This window comes from Oreochromis aureus, linkage group 22, assembly GCF_013358895.1.
Source record: "Oreochromis aureus strain Israel breed Guangdong linkage group 22, ZZ_aureus, whole genome shotgun sequence".
Lineage (NCBI taxonomy): Eukaryota > Metazoa > Chordata > Actinopteri > Cichliformes > Cichlidae > Oreochromis > Oreochromis aureus.
The window spans coordinates 18,617,494-18,636,730 of record NC_052962.1 but is presented as its reverse complement, the minus strand read 5'-3'; the positions used below and the strand labels follow the sequence as shown (position 1 = coordinate 18,636,730).

Genomic DNA, 19,237 nt, shown 5'->3' with positions numbered 1-19,237 from the left:
CCGCTGAAACCCTACAAAATCTGATGATTCAAGATTAAACACTATAAATAGTGGCCGTGCCCAAGCTATTTTTGTCACTTCATCAGAGCCCATCGTTTCTTTTTGTTTTGCTTCCCACGAGTCAGACTTCAAAGTGGGCTTGAGCAATAGTTCTCCAGGCTTCCTGAAGTTCTTTATGAGGAGAGTTATTTGTTGGACATTGGCTGCTTTTTCACTCATTTTCAGTTCAATCCTTGTACCTGATCATTTTCAGAGGAATATTTGTTTTGTTTGTTTGTTAAGCCACTTAACGCAGACCTATGAATCATTCAAATTACAAGAAAGCTTTCCTAAGAGAGTTCAGGCTGCGTTAAAGAATAAAGGCCATAACAAAAATTCACTTTGACGCTTAGATTTGTACAAACTCAGTTTTTGCCTCATATACTGTATTTCCACGTATGTTTGTGCACATTTCAATAACTCTCTGCACCTATTTCCCATTTTTCTAGCAAAATATAAACACATCAGCAGTGGCTCAAGACATTTGCACAGTACTGTAGATTATTGGATTTGTTTTGAGGAGACTTACAATAGAGGAAATACAGAAAAACACCAGACCTAATTTCCCCACACCCTCCTCCTTTCTCCCTCTACCAATCCCTTCACACATACGCAAACAGAATGGGCATTTACGCATTTATCCAGTCAGCCGGGCACTGATTAATAACGTGCACCGAAAGTGAAAGATCAGCACTAAGACCTGCTGCAAAATGTGGTGTTTTCACTTGCATCAATCAAATACCTTTCTGAGAAGCTGCATGCATGTGTGTGTTAACACAGTGATGCACCTGCTGTTTACACACCTGCACTATATATAGGAAGCTCCTCACTTCTATTGTCTGCAGCACTGAGCAGCTGAGGTCAGAGCTATCTGCTGAGTCAAGTGAAAACCAGAGGAGAGATCATATAATGGCCTATCAGTGGCATTACACTATCAAACCATTATACATCATCCCTGCAATGGTAAACATCCATCTGCTGTGCACCCAATGAGGAGAAAGCATCACTCTATGTGTTAACAAGCACTGTGTTCAGACAGCTCATTAGTAAGTGGACAAGAGTAAAGTCTGATCGGTTTAAACAGCATCAAACTTAGAAAACCTGAGAGACGGGACAGAGATGTCCTGTTGACCTTGTGGGTCAGGAGATAAATGTGCTGCATTTCATAACTGCCTGTCTTTATAACGGATGCAGCTTTTTCCATTTCTGATATGATACTGATACCAATATGATACCAGTGATAAATTAACAAGCTGTATCCACAGATACAGACACCTAAAAAACACCATGCGACAAATCCAAGACTGGTGTTTTTATTAGTGAAATAATAAATGCGGGCAGGGCTCAGATAAATACAATAAAGAATCAAAGCTGTAATATAATCTTCCATTTTTCCAGTTTATTTCACTAGTTTAATTTCAGCATATTATCATATTAAGAGTCAATGAGTTGCAGCGGTGTGGCTATTTACACTCACACCAGCTGACAACATCTTTTGCCAACATGCATGGAGGAAAGCAACAAGTGTGGTATGAAGAACAACTTCATCAATGCATTTTGGTCTGTGGCCTTTGTCCAGGTAATCAAAACCATGTTATGTTACCATAAGTGTAATAAATATTCCAACACAATCAAGCTTTTCGGGTCCAGATCAGACTGACAGCATAAGCTGTTCCCTTGTTAAGTGTCTGCATATGTACTGATAACTATTCGATCATAATACTCTTTCAACCTTAGAAAATATACAACTGATTGTTGTTTCTCCAAGCTATGAAGTCACCATGGTAACCTGCACACACCTTACCTGCTCCAGAGCAGGTCATGTTTGAGGTAGGAGATCAGAGATAAGAGATAAACAAAAATACCACCTACTCAGATCTCCGAAAAATATTGGTGGATTCTTTCTCTAGCTTGCCTCTGATGCAGCTAAAAAGTTAGAGGTAAAGATGATGGCTTATAAACACATAGGAGGTGTACGGTACATGAGACAGCAGCTACTCTGTACCTAATGGAAATGCTCCAAAAGGTCGTAATTATTTATGTCATACAACTTTTTGTATTCAAAGTGTAGTCACCCTCAGTGTTCAGGGTTAGGGTTAGCTCGCTGTAGTAAAGCGTTCCCTATGCAGTATGGAATGATTTTCTTCACAGGAAAATATCTACAGTGTTCTATGTGAGATTATAAGAAGAGGGAAAAAACATTTCTAAAAAAGGGTGTTGATGTATAATACACAATATAAACCAAAAGAAGAGGTTTTACAAGAGAGAGGTGAGCATATATGGTAACTTACCCACTAAGCAAGAGATGAGAGAGAGTTTAGCAGCTTTACTCTCCTGTAAACCTTCATACAGTAAAATAATCCTGAAGCATCAAGGCTTGAACTTGTAGTATAAAATTTACTTATCTAGTTTTGCACACACTAAGTTTACTGACTGACACAGTCTGCATTTTTTCCTTCTTGGCTTTAAATGGACTTTATTTATTCAGTGCTTTTACACTGCAGGCTTTTTCACTTAGCGTACACATTCGTACCTTAGTTTTAAATAGATTACTATGGGCTGTACATCTCCTCAGACACACTGAGTGGCTACACCAAGAGTGTTGCTTTTAGGCCGTGTTACCGCTATAACCTCTTTGGCTTTTTCAGCTCACGGTTTACAGCCTCAGCTGACAATAGAAATGTTTACAATTAGTCACATGTTGTCAACACCGCTTGTTTTGTAGCTGGAGTCCGGTACCTTGAGTTGACTTACCAACTGCCTTTGTGTGATTGCAGCAGGGAAAGTGAAGTTATTCTGGATATTATGAACTTACAGGGCAGAAATCGGTCTAAAACAAGTTACTGTTGAATGACAGCTGAATTTCAAAATCCCTGATGTCGTGATATATAGATTTTTATTTTATGCATATGACGGCTATTTTTCAAAGTGCATATGGAACCACACAGACGCTGTCACGCTATCAAGAGAAATGCTCTGAGGGTACAGTGCTGACATCAGGGACCAGAAACACAGTCATTTTAATGTGCTCTCATCGTCACCCCACCCCCCACCCCCCACCCCAACCTGCACCCCAGGAGACCAGCTAGACCCTAACACCAGATGTTTGCTAGCAATTGTAGTTTTTCTGCCACAATGAGGAAAAAACTGTGACTCTGTACATGAGGTGGAAGGACACTGGGCCAGTGTCCACATGTCTCTCCACTTTTCTTCTAGTCTAAAGAGAGGACAGCGTGATAGGAATTAACATCAATCTCAGCACAGGTATAAACAAATTCTTATTTTTGGTGTCATTGTTGAAATGACACAGCATCATCTGGATGTGTGTGTATTCCCTAATACATTTTTCCAGTCACGCCACCTCACACATGAATGAGTCGGGCCTGCTGAGACACAAGGTCACATGGAGGGAGCTAACCCTGCCTGCAGGAGGGCTCAGTTACCTCTCCTAAGAGGACATTTCTCCTCAGTCAGCTGAATCTGCGCACGCCAGCTCTTAAATGGAGGAGAGCCATGTTCACCTATTAATGAAGGCTGTGTACAATAGGAACCACCACTGGTGGGTGAGTGATCTTATCCAGTCCATAACAAGACGGACAGCAGCTCCGGCTTGTAGCTGAAAATTATGATTTAATAGAGAAACTACACTCATGTAGAAAAGAAAGCACAACCTTGTTCAGTTCAAAGATTTTACATCTCAAAATATAAAAAAGTCGCTTTCTGCTTGGCGCGTTACAACCATGTATGAACAGCAACATATTACACCGTGTCACTATTTACTCAACAAAGGCTAAGCCAAATACAGAAGCAGTGTTTGTAAAACTAAACAAATCCATGATTCAGTAGCTTGGAGCGTCACCTTTGCCAACAATAAGTTGAAGTAATGGTTTTATCACTCTCTCACATCACTGTGGAGGATTTCTGACCTGTTCTTCTTTACAGCGTTGCTTCAGTTCATTAATGTTTGAGTCCTTCGTTTAAGCAAAACTCTGTTAAGGTTCCTCCACAGCTTTTCAATCAGGTTGAGGTCTGAGCTTTGACTCGACCAATGCCACATCTTGATTCTTTTCTTTTTCAGTCATTCTGTTGTATATTTGCTGCTGTGTTTGGGGATCATTGTCTTGTTGGATGAGCCAATTTGGGCCCAGATTCAGCTGTTGGACAAATGCCTTCACATTTGACTCTAGAATGCTTTGGTGTACAGAGGAGTTCATGGTCAACTCAATGCAAGGTGTTCATGTCCTATGGCTGCAAAACAAGCCCAAGTCACCACTATGCTTGACAGTTTGTATGAGGTGTTGGTGCTGATATGCTGCATGTGGTTTTTGTGCATTATAGCCAAACATCTCCACTTAAGTCTCATCTGTCCAAAGGACATTTTCCAGAAGACTTCTTTTGTGTTCAGATACAGCTTTTCAAAAATAACCCATGCTGCCATTTTCTTTTCAGAGAGATGAGGATTTTGTCCCAACAAGTTATATTAGTTTTCCACTTGTGAATATTCACAAGGTTAATCTGCAAACATGCAAACTGCCAAAACCTCTGCATCCACAGAGGTCTTCACAGTTGCTGATGGTCAGTTAAGTCCATTCTTGCTACTACTGGAAGCAGTAAGGGTGTTTCTGCATTCAGGTTAGGTTTTTTGCTAAATAAGTAACGAGACAGTGTAAATACAGATGAACTAGTGTTTAAGTTTTTGATGTCAAGTACAGAAATACAATTTTAAAAATTAAGGAAGGACCTCCAAATGTTTATTTCACACTCACACAAAAAGAAAAAAACCTCAATTTCAGGAAGTACAGCTGATGGCAGGACTCACCTGACAGCTCGTATAAGCGTCTTCACTGCTGGGATCACCTCCTCCATGCTTACGTCACAGTATGGTTTGTCTTCCACGCTGTCCTCCCCGAGTCCCTCTATTGGGCCAGAGCAGAGGTGAGTTAGTCAGACACATTTAAATGCAAAGAGAATAGAAAGTGTGTGTGGGCTGCTCACCGTCAACAGGGGGACGCGGTTTGAGGCGCAGGGAGGTGCGGAAGCGTGTGCGGTCATTGAAGCTCCAGCTCTTTTGGACCTTTCCCGGGCTCGTGGCCTCGGGGACGTTCTCCTGGCTGGGAGAGCGGCGGACGCCGGAGCTAGGGGGCAACGGCGAAGCCTTGTTCCGAATGGTTTGAGATGAACGGGAATTGTTCATCCTGATCCGATCCCGAAAGCCTATTTTACCGCTGACAGCGAAGTAGAAAGAGTTAAACATATGCAGGCACTGGTATTCACTTTGGATAAATGCAGTTTTGTCACTGATCGCAATGTCCATGCCTTTGACTTTACAGGTCACTACACCGTGTTATCCTGCGAGCTTAGGGAAGCGGGAGAAGGGCAGCCTGAGCTTGTTAGAAAGGAGTCTGTTAGTAATTGTGGAAGAACACCAAAAATGTGGCCTGTCTTTCTAAACAGTCATCACATATACAAACAGACAAAGCAAGGAGACGGACAGACATTTATATTTTGTCTCAACGAAGGACAGACTAGCTGACTTATCACGGAGGCAGTGTCCAAATGCAGCACTCTGAATTGCTAGAAACTCATTCTGCCCTGAGGATTTGTTCATTTAATGTGACTATCACAGCACCTGAATCAGCAAAATCAAAACCTGAAACCTGATTCAAGACTTGCACTAGTGCTGGGACGGCGGAAAAATGCTCCACCTACCATCAGAAAAGCTCTCTTAATCCGTTCAACAGAGTGTATAAGCATCAAAATATTGGCTTCAAAGTGCAGCCACATAAAAGGTGTCTCATTAAGTACTCTATACCACTCACCACTAAGTCAGCCCCATACGTGAGGTCATCTCTTTACAGTACAAAAGCTATTTGGCAGCCTTTCTCTACGGATGATTGACTCCTAACGCTGTTCTTATGGCATGCACTTGTAGTCCAACCCAACACTATGGCCACTCACATGTTCCTGTCACGGATCCATAAGGCAACGCAAACATGCACCACGGAGCAATTTCAGCCAAGTCATTCGCTCAAGAATTTTGTTTTTTACGATGATATACTCTTTGTTTTGCGTGTGTTACAAGGTAGCCGGCCATTTAAATGAAAATATAAACAGCTTGGGAGTGTTGTTGGGAACCGCATTTCATCCAAGCAATGAGAAATGCTTTGGTTAGAGTAGAAGAAATGGGGGAGGTAGAGTGAAAGGAGTGTGCATGCTGCTGGGAAAGGACATAAAATGATTTGGATCCACTGAGGACCACGAACTTTAATGAATCTTTCCACAGCCATGCAGCAATACTGCATGCAATCAAAAGTATTTGAGCACTAAATAATACACTGTATGCAAACTAATATGGCTAATATGAACAGGAAAGTGAAAAGCATGCTTAATCATTTAAGCAGTTTCTCCAAGAAGAGACTAAAAACTGAACCGAATAACTGAAATGAAAGCAGGAAGACTAGAGCATGACATTTATCAGACTTTTCAAAGAGTAAAAAGTCACTGATTTTTGAGGGAATACTCAATGTCCTCAAAATCCTCAAAATCCATGTGTTTAACTTGTCAGAGCCGTAAATCAGCCACGACTTTTGTAGTGATTTAACACATGGTTTCGTCGCTTCTTTGCCGAAACAAAAACATTCAGCTCTACATTCTCCAGCAATACAATAAAGATGAACTTGGAGAAATTTCCTCATAATAAAACATAGGAGAGCATGTCTTTATATTAAAGGATTCACACAAGCATTTGTGGACCAGAACGTAGTGACTGTTTGAAGTTTCACATGGTAGCTTGTTGATTGTTTAAAACAAAATGAAATGCTTTAGCATCAGCTAAGTCGTGCTACTTTAATTTAAGTGATTATTGTTAAAAGACTTTCTTTTTCCATGAACAAAACATTTAAATCACTGCACTGGCCCACAATTTTTTGGGTGTTTCAGGCAAGATAAGGAGGATGTGCCATTAAAGGAGGATGCTAGGTATTGATCTGTGATGTTTTAGCGTGCCCCGTGCACAGGCTTGTTGCCGTGGATACCTCTGCTTGCGGCCAGCGTGTATCCGGAAGAGACCCCGCTTTTTAGAGAGGAGTTGACTGGGGAGACACACAAGGCAGAGGGAGAGAGGAAGTGAGGGGAAGAGAGGAGTGGAAGAAGTGGGGGAGGGTGGTGGAGAAGTTCTGGGACACAACCTGAGTACGTGTTGTTACCCGTGAGGATAAAACGCAGCAGAAGCAAGAAACGGAGAGAGGAGGGGTGAGGTGTAACATCTCAGTGGTCCAAACAGCCTCTTCCCTTACCTTCAACTGGAAAATATATTTCTAAGAGGCAAGTTTGGATTACTGAGACACACTCAGTTAGAGGTTAGGAGGTGGGTTGGATCAGTCTGTGGGGAAGGGTCATGCCAGGGTAGAAGGTAATGCTTCACCTGAGTATATTCATCAAGACAGTCCATTAAACATCATGGTGGGACAGCAGCTCCTCAAAAACGAGACAATCCTACCAACAAAACTTAATATTCAAAAACCTTAATGTGCTTCGCTCTCATGCATAACTCCACTGTTTACAAATTAGATAAACAGCCCTGTGTTACTTTGGTTTGAGTTTATGCTAATGAATCTATCCCAGCTATGAATGCCCTTTACTCAACAAGCACATCTCATGACTTGGAGAACAAACCTGCATGGAACTTCTGCCTTCCTGAGAACAGATGGAGGATGGAGGATGGATGGCATGGAAAAGATACGATGGAAATAATAGGGGAAGAAAGATGAAGACAGGAAGAGGAAACTGGTGAGTGAACAGCAAGAGGTGATGGAAATGGCAGGAGTATGCGCTAAAGCAGACAAAGATGCAGAGAAGCAGGAGGGCCTGCAACACAGTGGTCTCAGATCACATTAGTGAGGAACTGTTAGATAAAAGGCGCCCATGCAGAAAGCTCTGGAAGCAGCGCGTCTTTTGCACGTGTACACCTGCTGAGTGTATTGTTCTGTGTCTTATTGACTTTTTACACCCTGCCTGAATGTACTGTGAGGCTGTTGCGTACCTGTCCCCCGACAGGTAGGGGGAGCTGTAGGGCCGCAGCCCAGACAGCAGCGTGTGGTAGGAGTTGTGGAGAACCTTCTTGGTGTTACGCTGTCTCTGGAGGTGACTGAACAGTAGCGTCAGTTCTCTGACACCCACGTGCACAAATAAACAAAAAACACATGAACAAATGAACAAAAAGGCAACAAATGGAGGAAAAACTCACAAAAAGGCCAAATCGATGGTCCGAACGCTCAAAAGAAGAGGGTTACATGAGAGATCTAAGATGTAGAGTACTGCGCAAATGTCTTGAGCCAAAGCTGATTTGTTTATATTTTGCTATGAAAATGTGAAATAGGTGCACAGAGATATTAAAAACACGTGAAAGCGTACATGGAAACACAGCATACTAGGGACAAGGCAAGCTTTCTTATCGTGTCTTTCAGCAGTCTTCAGGAATATTTCTTGAGACTCCTTGAAGGACATTCAAAGCTCTTCTGCTGGCTGCCTTTTGTTCTGTTCTCTGTCAAGATGATCACACTGTTTCAATAGTGTTGATGTCCGGGCTCTGGAGAGGCCAAGCCATGACTGATAGTCTTTCCTTGTGTGTTTTTTATGCAGGTTTGCTTTTACTCGATTGGCAATGTGTTTGTGATCACTGCAATGCTGAAAATTGAAGCCGTTACAAATCAGATGATTTCCATATGGTACTAAATTAGTGAATCAAAAATTAATGGTACTTTTTCTGTGTTCATAATTCCATCAGTTTTGACAGTTTTTGATCCCTCTGGCTTAAATGTAGCCCCAAACAAGACAGAGGCTGTTGACACTCACTGTTCTACCTCTCTCCTGACCTCCTCCATGCATTCTGAAGATTCGACCAAAAATGCAAAATCTGAATTCATCCCTCCATCAGACCTGTTGCCACTATTTTTCAGTACAGTTCTGGTGCAGTTTGGCATACCTCAGCCTTTTCTTCAGGTTTCCATTCCTTAATAATGGCTTCTTGGCAGCCACCCTTCCACTGAGACCATTTCTCATGAGGATTTAGTGAACAGGAGATGAATCGACTAAAGGGCCAGATGCATCTCTTAAGTCTTATGTCAGGTCTTTGCTGGATTTCTTCCCTATTTTAACAGCCATAGCTTTCAGATACTGCTCATCTGCTACAGATAGTTTTATTAGATCTGCCACTTGTCCACATGTTCTTTAAACTGATACAATTTAACCTTGGTTCTTTGTCGTCTGTTACGCACAGAAGCAGAACCGGTTCAGCGCTTTATTTTTTTTTTTGCTTGAATGATTCATAGGAAAATGTTAAGTGGCTTAACAAATGAAATAAATGAACAAACAAAACATTCCTCTAATAATTGCCAGGTAACAAAACATAAAGAAATGGGGAGTAGTTCAAGACTTTTGCACAGTACTGTACATGTGTGAAGAGTAAGAATCGGGCAATGCAAGCCTGACTTAATTTAAATGTAAACAGATGCATGTGTCTCTTCATGTTTCTCAGGTTCCCCTCCTTTTAAGCAAATCAAAAATAGTCAAATTAATACATGAATGCAAAATGTAAGAAACCACTGCGTAGAAGAAAAATATGAAAAAATTAACGAGGTGACAGAAATCTGAAATAATAAATGGAGAGCAAATCAAAACCATTTCTGTCACTACAACCCTCAGTTTAACTGAGAGAGAGTTACAGGTAGCAGACATGATGTGTGCAGTTTTTACACAGCGATATGAACGCATGAGCAGAAACTAAACTACAAACTTCTCTACGTGTTTCAGGATTTGCTTTTTGGGAAATGTTCCGATGCAACTCTCAAATCTCTGTCTGCCTTTACACTCCAACCAAACACTGCCAAAGGTGCCCGCAGATTTCTGATGGCTGAATCCACTCAGTGCTCAGCCTGGTGGGAGCGCCTACCTGAAAGAAGGCAACATGCTGTCGTAGAAGTACCAAGTAGCTGTTAGATAGGAGTGTTTGGCATCTGTAGAGTAGAGACGCCACGCAGCCTGAAGAAAAAAAACACAAGGCAATAAAAACAGAGTGAAAGTTAGCAGCCTGTGTGGTTTCCTGCTTGAGTGCGAATGAAACAGCTTTTGTGACTCTGTGGCCGTCACCTGTATCAGGTTTGCTGCAGGCATCCTCCTCTTCTCAAAGTGTTTCTGCCTGTGTTGCTCTTGAACCTTTAAGGCAAAGCCCGACCCCAAAATTCCCTGAGGGTCAAAGATCAAATTAAAGTCAGGAGTGCAACTCGTGACTTTGGGCTATGCCGAAGGAGTCGCGAACTGTGAGTAAATATAGGAGACTTACAGCAGGCAGGGCAAAGAAAGAGACTCCCAGAAGAGCAAAGCCGGCAGCTAGGAGCCGTCCCTGCCACGTATGAGGGGTCTTGTCACCGTAGCCAATCGTAGTTAAAGTTATCTGAGTAGAGGAAGAAACACAGATCTCAAGCTTAAAACAGGAGAGGCCTAATAAATTACCAGTTTTCACAAACTGCACTGACATGTTGCACTTTCTTTTAAAAAGAGCAAATTATTTCAAGCATTATTCACAAAAGCTGAAGTTACTCCCACACTCTACAAAAGATCTGATACGAAAGTGCACTCACTTCCACCCGTGATTCGTGTCATTAAAAAACCACAGCAATCTTTCATGACATGTTTTGCAGTGACTAGAGGTCATACGTTTTATTAATTATGAAATCACTGTGAATTATCTCACGCTGAACCCTCCTCTAAGACTAAGAGTGAGAAGTTTAATAAAAGCTCTGTGGATCCACGCCAAAACTTAATGGGCTCTTCTTCTGCTCTTGCTCCATCGCGGAAGATTTTTTGCAGTCTTGCTGACAATCAGACGGACAAAATGCACAGCTCACATGCCTAAAGGTTTGTGAAACGCACATTCAGATAACACAACGCAACAATCAGTCACCTACAGCTGAGTCTTCTTTAAACAAGCTGGCCAAAAACAAGACATTTACCACCTCCTGAATCTTAATTTATAGATCCCAGAGGTCCTGTGATATTTGCAAGCCCTCGATTATGTTTGTGTCATCTGGGTATACTCGAGCATTTAAATCACCGATGATAAGATGATAAAGAGATGTTTGCATAAAAGAAGGGAGTCCATATATGGGCACAGTTAGCAATACTCACAGTCCCCCACCAGAGGGAGTCTGCATAAGTGTTGAAGTCTGAGTTGATGTCTTTCTCTGCCAGGTAGACGAGGAAGGAGGCAAAGATCAGGACCAGGAAACCTATGTACCAGGCTGTGATCAACTCCTGTGAGACAGACAGTGGTATCAGTCACACCTGTCAGCAGCATCACAATCCACCACAGTCTCTGCTGTATCTCTATTATCATTGTGGGCTAAAATCTCATCATAATCACATTTGGCTTCCACTTTGGCTGCTTAGACAGCTGATGCATCAATTCATCACCGTCATCATCATGACAGCTGTATATATGTGTTCTCCAACCGAATGCTGGGTGACAGGCGATGAAGTCAGCACAACAAAGTAACAGCTAATTTGCCAGAAATGAGCAGCGAGTTTGATGTTTGAGGGCTGTGAATGTAATCAAACAACGGCTGGTCATCCATTAGAGTTACAAGATATTCCTTAACGCTGAAAGCTATTGAGATATTTATCCCATTAGCTCCCATCATGTCATCGCGGGCCTTTTAATGGCAGCCCTCAGCCTCCTCTCTGCTCTTATAATAATCCATAATGCTGCGAGTGGCTACTGTGTATTAGCTTACTTTTCATTTTCAGTGTACAACTTAATCAATGAAATGTTATTGCTTAAACATAAACTAGATAAACAGTGTTTACATGGCAGAACATGTGTATGAGTTTGGACAACGTACACCACCACAGTGGGTTTTAAATCAAACAATCACGATGCCACCGAAGTGCAAACTTTCACCTTTACTTGAAAGTTTTTCAGAAACTACAGACGTTGTTATACACAGCTACCCATTTTTAGAGGTTTAAAATAACTGCCAAGCTTTTAATATGTAGATGAAATTTTGCATTTAGTGACTGAAGTGTAGATCCCAGGGGCATCACTGAAAGCCATGTTTCCTCCTTGCTTGTTTGTGGGTCTCTCCACCTCCAGTTTTGACTTCAGTAACTGAAAAGCTGCTCTGTTGTGCTAAAATTAAGTAACTGATTTGGCCATTGTTTGATGTGAAAAACTCTTATTTAAGCTACTTTTGAAACTCTTACTTTGTGTCACCGCCCAAAAACATAGGGACCTAACTGCATATTTATCAGCCTCTCATTCCCACCTTGCTGTGAGCATACACCACGGAGCCCAGAAGTTTCCAGGTGCCTCCTCGTCGGTCCATGCGTACCATACGCAAAATCTGAAGAAAACGCATGCTGCGCAGGGCGGACGTGGCAAAGATGTTGCCCTGCGTGCCTGCTGCAATCACTCCCAGTGACGCCACGAACACTATGAAGTCTAGAGAGAAGATGTTCACATCATGACAAAGAAAGAAACAGCATCTGAAGGATACTTTTATATGAATACATTAATAGTTTCACCTATTTTCCAGCGACGTGGCGCAGGCTTATTCTAGTGTTACATAATGTAGCTATTATAAAGGCAATTCCCATAAGAGGAGAAACGTCCCTTACAGGCTCCTTCTGTGAATTATGAAATTTCACCCCCTCTTAACGCCATAAATGTCAGTGGTTCCAACTTTAAGCTGCTTTTTCAGCACCACATCAGTAGAAAACAGGTGGAAAACACAAATAAACACACTCTAACCTATGACACAAAAAGGCTTCCTGGCAAATTTCAGTCGTCCTTTCCATCCTCGGTATCTGCAGCAACATCCGGCTGCCCAAATCCTGATGAAGTACTCCAAGCCAAACACCACGATCATGACAAATTCCTGCAAGCGACAGACACAGAGAGCGAGAGAGGGGTCAGTTATGTTTGTTCAACTAATCATCATTTTACAGGGTTCCCATTGAATTGTTAAACCAGTGTCACGCTCACCGACTGCCTCCCAAACAGAGCTGTCTATTTTATTCAAAGTAGCAATCTGGTGTTTATATTGGAAACATACTTATGACCTTATGTGCCCAACATCTATCAAGTTGCCAGTGATCCATTTTGGATCATGGTTATGTTTAGCTTGTGTTGTAGCCACACGCTAAATACCATTTTCGGAAAAAGGACCATGTTACCTTTCAAGTGAACTCAACACAGCCTCTATGTTGAGCGACCACAAAGAAAAACAAAAGGAAAAATATCAGTCCTGTGGAAAGGATCATGGTAACATGAAAAGTACACAATATGTCACACTGCATGTGATGAACATCTAGCTGGGAAGTATATTTTCCATTTTTTTACAGCAACACATGAACTAAAGTGAATCTTCATAACATGATTTACATTCCCTGCACTCTGTTTATTAAACCTTTCCCATGATATCATTTTAAAGGTCTTTGCTGTGAGAAAAAAAACGTAGCCTGGGACATTCGTGTCATATGTTCAGCTTCTAAAAATTCAAGAGCTTTAGAGTTCTGACTTAAGTCAAACCATTTTCCACGCGTCTTTCCTGCTTTCAGGTTTCTGGACCGCACAGACAGTTTAAAACGCGCCGAACCAATCTGTCATTAGAGCAAATGTTCGTGTAAGTAAAATCCACTAATGGGTGATTGTCTGCTAATGGCCAGGTGATTGATCGAAAGAGTGAAGGGAGGGAATGTGGAAGTGAAGAGTACTACCATTAAATAACACGTTATGAAGCGCAAGGTGGGAAGAGAGAGGGGAAAAAGGTGGCTGAGAGAGGACGAGTCAGGTTAGGAAGGAGGAAAAGGGTGTCCATTACCTTTCACTAAAGCAGCTGAAGTACAGAGGAAGAGAGGAGATTAAGGGATAGCTATTAGGATTAGTGCATCATGTCTGTGATTTCCTGCGCAGTCAACAACACCTGAATCCTCCCACCTGCTTACATGGCTATCTGCGCCGCGAACGGTAAAGAAAAGCACATACGCAAGCACGCATGGATGCACTGCAGTAAGTGAGACGGCATGCATGCAAGGACAGCGTGTGACGATGTGCACTGGAGCTGCCATAAATGTGTTTGTATAAGTATAAACAAGCGGGCAAACTAGAGGGAAGAAAGGGGTCCTACCAGGATGAAGAGACCTTGGTTTGCGGCTTTCTGGTGGTCGGGGATGGTGGAGAACACGGACAGCACTAAGCAGCTGAACACCAGAAGAAAACTGAAACACACACAAAAACACACCAGTTACACACACAGTTCATTACATATGTTGTTTACTCTCTGCATGGCTAACCGCTAACACAAAAAATTACTGCACACAAAGCAAGAAAACATTTGCTGATCCGTAACACAATGCAAACGGTCATATTCAGTGAGTGGGACAAAAATCACTCTAATGGAACCAAGTTTGTTTGTTTTTTGCATAAATTGCCAGGCCATTCAACTGCCACTTTATTAGGTACCCTGATTTAACTGTTCATTATTGCAAATATCTAATGAGCAGCAATGGCAGCAACTCTGTGCACAATCATCTGTACGGTTTACTGAGAATAGTTTGAAGAAGAGAAAATATCCAATGAGCAGCAGTTCTCTGAGTGGCAGACTGCTTTGATAGGAAGGCAACAGTAACTAAAGATATGCAGAAGAACGTCTCTAAATACACAGATTAGCTATAGCAGCAGAAGACCGCACCCAGTCCCAGTCCTGGGAGCTAAGAACAGGAAACTGAGGTTACAATTTGCATGGACTCACCAAAATATCCCCCTAGCAACTGAATATATAAAAGGTATAAATAAATTGTATTGTAAAATTGTATTTCATTTTCAGATTTAATTGTATTTTTATTTTTATTATCAAAAAATAAAAATGTGGTTCATATACAAGCCAGAAATTATTTCATTCTGTTGTGAAACATCCTGAATAAACTCTGCGAATGATCAATGAAATCAATAAAACAGTTAAAGATGCATCAGAAGACAAGAAAAACGGCACCAATCACTTGATATTCTGAGTGTGGTTTATGTATCCGAAGTACTGCCTATTCCAGCCATAAACCTTTATTGTGACATGCTAATGATATTTTAGTCTCGCTCTCCACTCGCAGCACAAAACAAGCCAATTTTATACAACACCTTTCCTACCACACACGATTCAAACACCAGGTAAAGTTTTTAGGGTTGAGTATCTCGGTCAAGGACAAGTTGACATGAGGAATGCAGGAACCACAGATTGAACCACCAATCTTCCAATTAGTGAAAAAACAACTCTGCTTCCTGCCACCAATGAGCCATTAAGTTTTACTGGGTGACTCAGACGCAAGAGGCAGTAAGTTTCCACATATAACATCACAGTTATATATATAATCATCAGGTAGTAAATATATAATTATAAAATTATATGATATAATAAAAATTCAGCAGGGTTGGTCTCATGGCACATGGATAATGTAATTATTATTATTATTATTATTATTATTATGGATAAAATAACTCAGAAACACCACAGATTAATAGTATAGCATAGTATAGTATACTATAGCACAGCATAGCATTGTCTTAATCTTTTAGTTGAATGTTAAAATTAGAAATGTCCCTTTGTTAAGCAAATGGAAACCTGCGGTTCAGCTAGGAAAAAAACTTCACCCCACAGAAGTAATGGCCACTTGAGCTGAAGAACTCCCCTGAAATTAAACACAACATAAATTCTGACTGATTCTGTCTCATGCTTAAGCCGCTCTCATGTTAATATAAACACTTAATTTTTTTCAGTGTCTCTGCAGATGTGGGAAGTCAGAATTTCCATCATTAAGTTCAGGACAACTGTTAGGGAACATTTTAAAATGCCAAATCTATTATCGCGGTAAAGTTCTCACACGCAGACATAAGCTGTTAACAACAAAACATTTGATCCTATTCAACAATATTTTCCTCACTGTGCACAGGGCATCAACTCTAATTTCATGTTAGTGTGTTTCTGGAATTGTGTGGGGCTAAAAAGAGAAAAACGCTGGCACTACTGTACCTCGCTGTCCCACTTAACAGGCGGAAAAAGTTATTGTTAGATTTGGTGTAAGTGTTGACAGTGCGATTAAAGGAGGCTCAATATTACCCGACAGCATGCTGATTATGTTAGAAAATAATGTTTCTTTTTATTTTCATTATCCGTTAATGATGTTATTGTTTTTATATATATATAATTGGTTCCTCAAGAGAGCTACAATGAATTTATTTAATCGCATATTCTCGGTGAGAGGAGGATTAAAAACTAACTGTCAGACAACCACAAAAACTTCATTACCCACACCGAGATTACCTCAACAATGGTAAGATTATCACAGATCACCCCAATAGCGTGATGGAGCCCAGCTGCTTTGCTTGTGGCTTTAACCACATACTGCAACTCTGCAGCTCCACAACATGATGCACAGCACAATAACAGTGAACATGGAAGGACCATTTGAGAACAAAGTGGGTAAAAGACACAGCAAAAAAGAGCTGAGAGAAATGAACAAACACACAACCACTCCCTGGCTGCCCTTTATGCCATTTGAAATCTAGAACAGCAAGGCAGGATTATCCAGGTGGCAGCTGCTGGTCCAGCTGGTCTACATGTCACAGCCCAAAGTTAGAGAACACTTGCTGGACCCCAAACCAGTTCTCAAAGCCTCGCACAATGGTGCCCTTTATCTTCGATCGGTAATACGATCAACAAGTCTCTAACCAGGCTAATGTGTGAGAAATGAAATGCATTTTAAGCGTTTGCATTAAAAAGCTGCTTTGCAAAAATGCAGCAGGTCAGACGACAACAGCTGAACCGAGAAGCACACAAAGCCTGATCTGTATACCGTTTCCACTGAGAAATTTTCCACTGGGACAGAGGACAACAGCCAAATGTGAAACAAAAACAAGAAGAAATTGGGAACCTATTTATTAATAAATGTTCAGCAGAAGAAGAAATGATAAGAAAGACCTGATTCGTCTTTCTTATCACCATCTCTTGGGTTCACATGAAGTGTAAGAAAACATCAAAAATAACAGGCAGGAGCAAGAATAAATGAGGAGATCTTTTTTGTGACCTCTTGACTGATTGATCAGGAAAAACCAACAAATGTCCAGGGAAGGCAGCACAGATAGACAGGAGGCAATATGTGGATTTATTTCTTTAGTCATGATGTGAAGAAATAGATCTACATGTTTGTTTTTAGGGGGAAAATAATAATTCAAACAGCATCGTCCATTTCTGTGTGACGCCAGGCTGTAAAGTTACAATTACAAATGAGCTGCTTTACGATGTGGCTGACGAGAATATACAGCTGCACATAGCCATTCATTGCTACATTAAAAAGCTGTAGCAAGTCGACGTAGATAAGGCTACACTGACATGTGCATGGGTATATTTTTAAATGGGGGCTTTCTGCTTTCACTCTTTAAATCCCGTGCACACAAACACCATCTAAAACACATCTCCCTCCACACGAAAACTTAAAAATCTACATCAAGCGCTGCCAAGACCACGCCAAAGCGACTGTATGTATATAACTGTAGGCCAATCAGAAGCCTGGGAGGAAATCAATTATTAGGTGAGCTACTCCCCTCTGAGGCCTTTCCCCAAAACCGCAGCCTCAATTCACGCTCACGCCTCTTACAAATGCGGATGTGGCCCCAGCTACTGAAAAGTTATTTAAGACAAGTGAAATGACCACATTTGGAACATGACGACTGAGGAAGAGGAACTCAGACAAAAAGGGCGGCTAAGTAATGCTCTAAAGGGCTACTATAACCTGCTAAAATGTATAGTAACACTAACCAGTATATCATTAATATCAAAAATATATTTAAAAAAATTTATAATTGTTAATAAATTATAGAGACTGATTGATTTTTAGGAATTTTAAATGATTAAAATGGAATGATTTAAAACTCTGATATTCCAATATATCGGCTGATTTTCTTTCTTTTTTTTATACACATGAAACAATCAGATTTGTTTGAGTTTAGTTTTTTATTTAGTTGTTCACACTCTGCCTGACTTTTCTTTAACTGTGTCTCACAGGAAAGTTGGAAAGTGCTCTCTGGTGGTCAAACTATGCAACCCCAACACACGTAACACGGTTTATGGGTGTTTCTCTCATTTCTTCTTTTATTTTTTTCATTTTCACTTATTGGCCGTTAGAAATTTCAATATAAAAACAGCTAATATCAGCCGATAATATTAACCTTAATTATCAATTTAGCTGATTAAAATCCAGCAGTAAAGATTTAGTTGATCTGAATGGTCTAACTCGTGCTCTCGTAAAAAAAAAAAAAGAAGCAGCAATTCATCAACACTTCTCACTTTCACTCTTCTCGACTGAATGTGAGTCAGTGAGCGACTTCTCAGACTGTTTTTGTTTTGTCTGCCTGCCCAGCCGCAGTTTCCCAATAGTGAGACGCTACAAATAGAAAGACAGAGCAGATCTTAGACAGCTAGAAAGACACCGGACACCACGCGTGAATAAACAGACACCTCCTAATTACCATTGTATATTTTTTTAGCCCACTGATGCGTAAACAGTGCTCCAGCCACAGAAGGGATAGTTTGAAAAATACACTGAGATGACTCTCGGCAAACAATGCATTTTGGTCATTCATCAGCTGAGCAATGTGCTGACTAAACCCTCTCCTTCCTCTCCAATTAACTCAAAGCGTTGTGTGTAATACAGTGAGGAGGCGATTCGTTGGGGCAGCATTTCAGGGGGGTTCATTGACTTGTGCTTTATGACAGGAAACAAGTTAGAGCACAGACAGCGGGATCGACAGCTTGACTTTTACAAAATGCAGACACAACAATCCCGTAGAAACACAACTCTGCATTTACCTGAATACAATACTATCCCTTGCATACAGCAATTTCTATACACTTCAATGAGTTACCGCCAACACAGTCATCGTATCCGTTTATGCAACCAGACTGCATATTTATAAAATCTACTTCTGCTATGTTGTAACAAACCCTTCAAAACTCATCTCATCCTGTTCACAAGCCACAGATGAGCATGAATATCATCCAAACGCACATGTAGCATTAAAAGACCACAGCAGATTTTTAATCAGACAGTCGTTTGATTTGAAGCACAAAGTGCAGAATTTGAGCTTTAATTCCAC

The 19,237-nt window shown here is 41.0% G+C and overlaps 1 protein-coding gene across 1 annotated transcript in view; it reads right to left on the bottom strand.

Moving 5' to 3' along the window:
- LOC116311963 (potassium voltage-gated channel subfamily KQT member 4) overlaps positions 1 to 19,237 on the bottom strand; it is a 51,824-nt gene that overhangs the window by 6,389 nt on the left and 26,198 nt on the right. Inside the window, exons 2-11 of the mRNA XM_031729204.2 lie at positions 14,223 to 14,313; positions 12,845 to 12,971; positions 12,360 to 12,535; positions 11,224 to 11,349; positions 10,379 to 10,489; positions 10,186 to 10,281; positions 9,989 to 10,077; positions 8,081 to 8,206; positions 5,035 to 5,264; positions 4,859 to 4,955 (exon numbers count right to left, since the gene is read on the bottom strand). Of these exons, the coding sequence (XP_031585064.1) occupies positions 4,859 to 4,955; positions 5,035 to 5,264; positions 8,081 to 8,206; positions 9,989 to 10,077; positions 10,186 to 10,281; positions 10,379 to 10,489; positions 11,224 to 11,349; positions 12,360 to 12,535; positions 12,845 to 12,971; positions 14,223 to 14,313 (1,269 nt within the window). The remainder of the gene's footprint in view (positions 1 to 4,858; positions 4,956 to 5,034; positions 5,265 to 8,080; positions 8,207 to 9,988; positions 10,078 to 10,185; positions 10,282 to 10,378; positions 10,490 to 11,223; positions 11,350 to 12,359; positions 12,536 to 12,844; positions 12,972 to 14,222; positions 14,314 to 19,237) is intronic.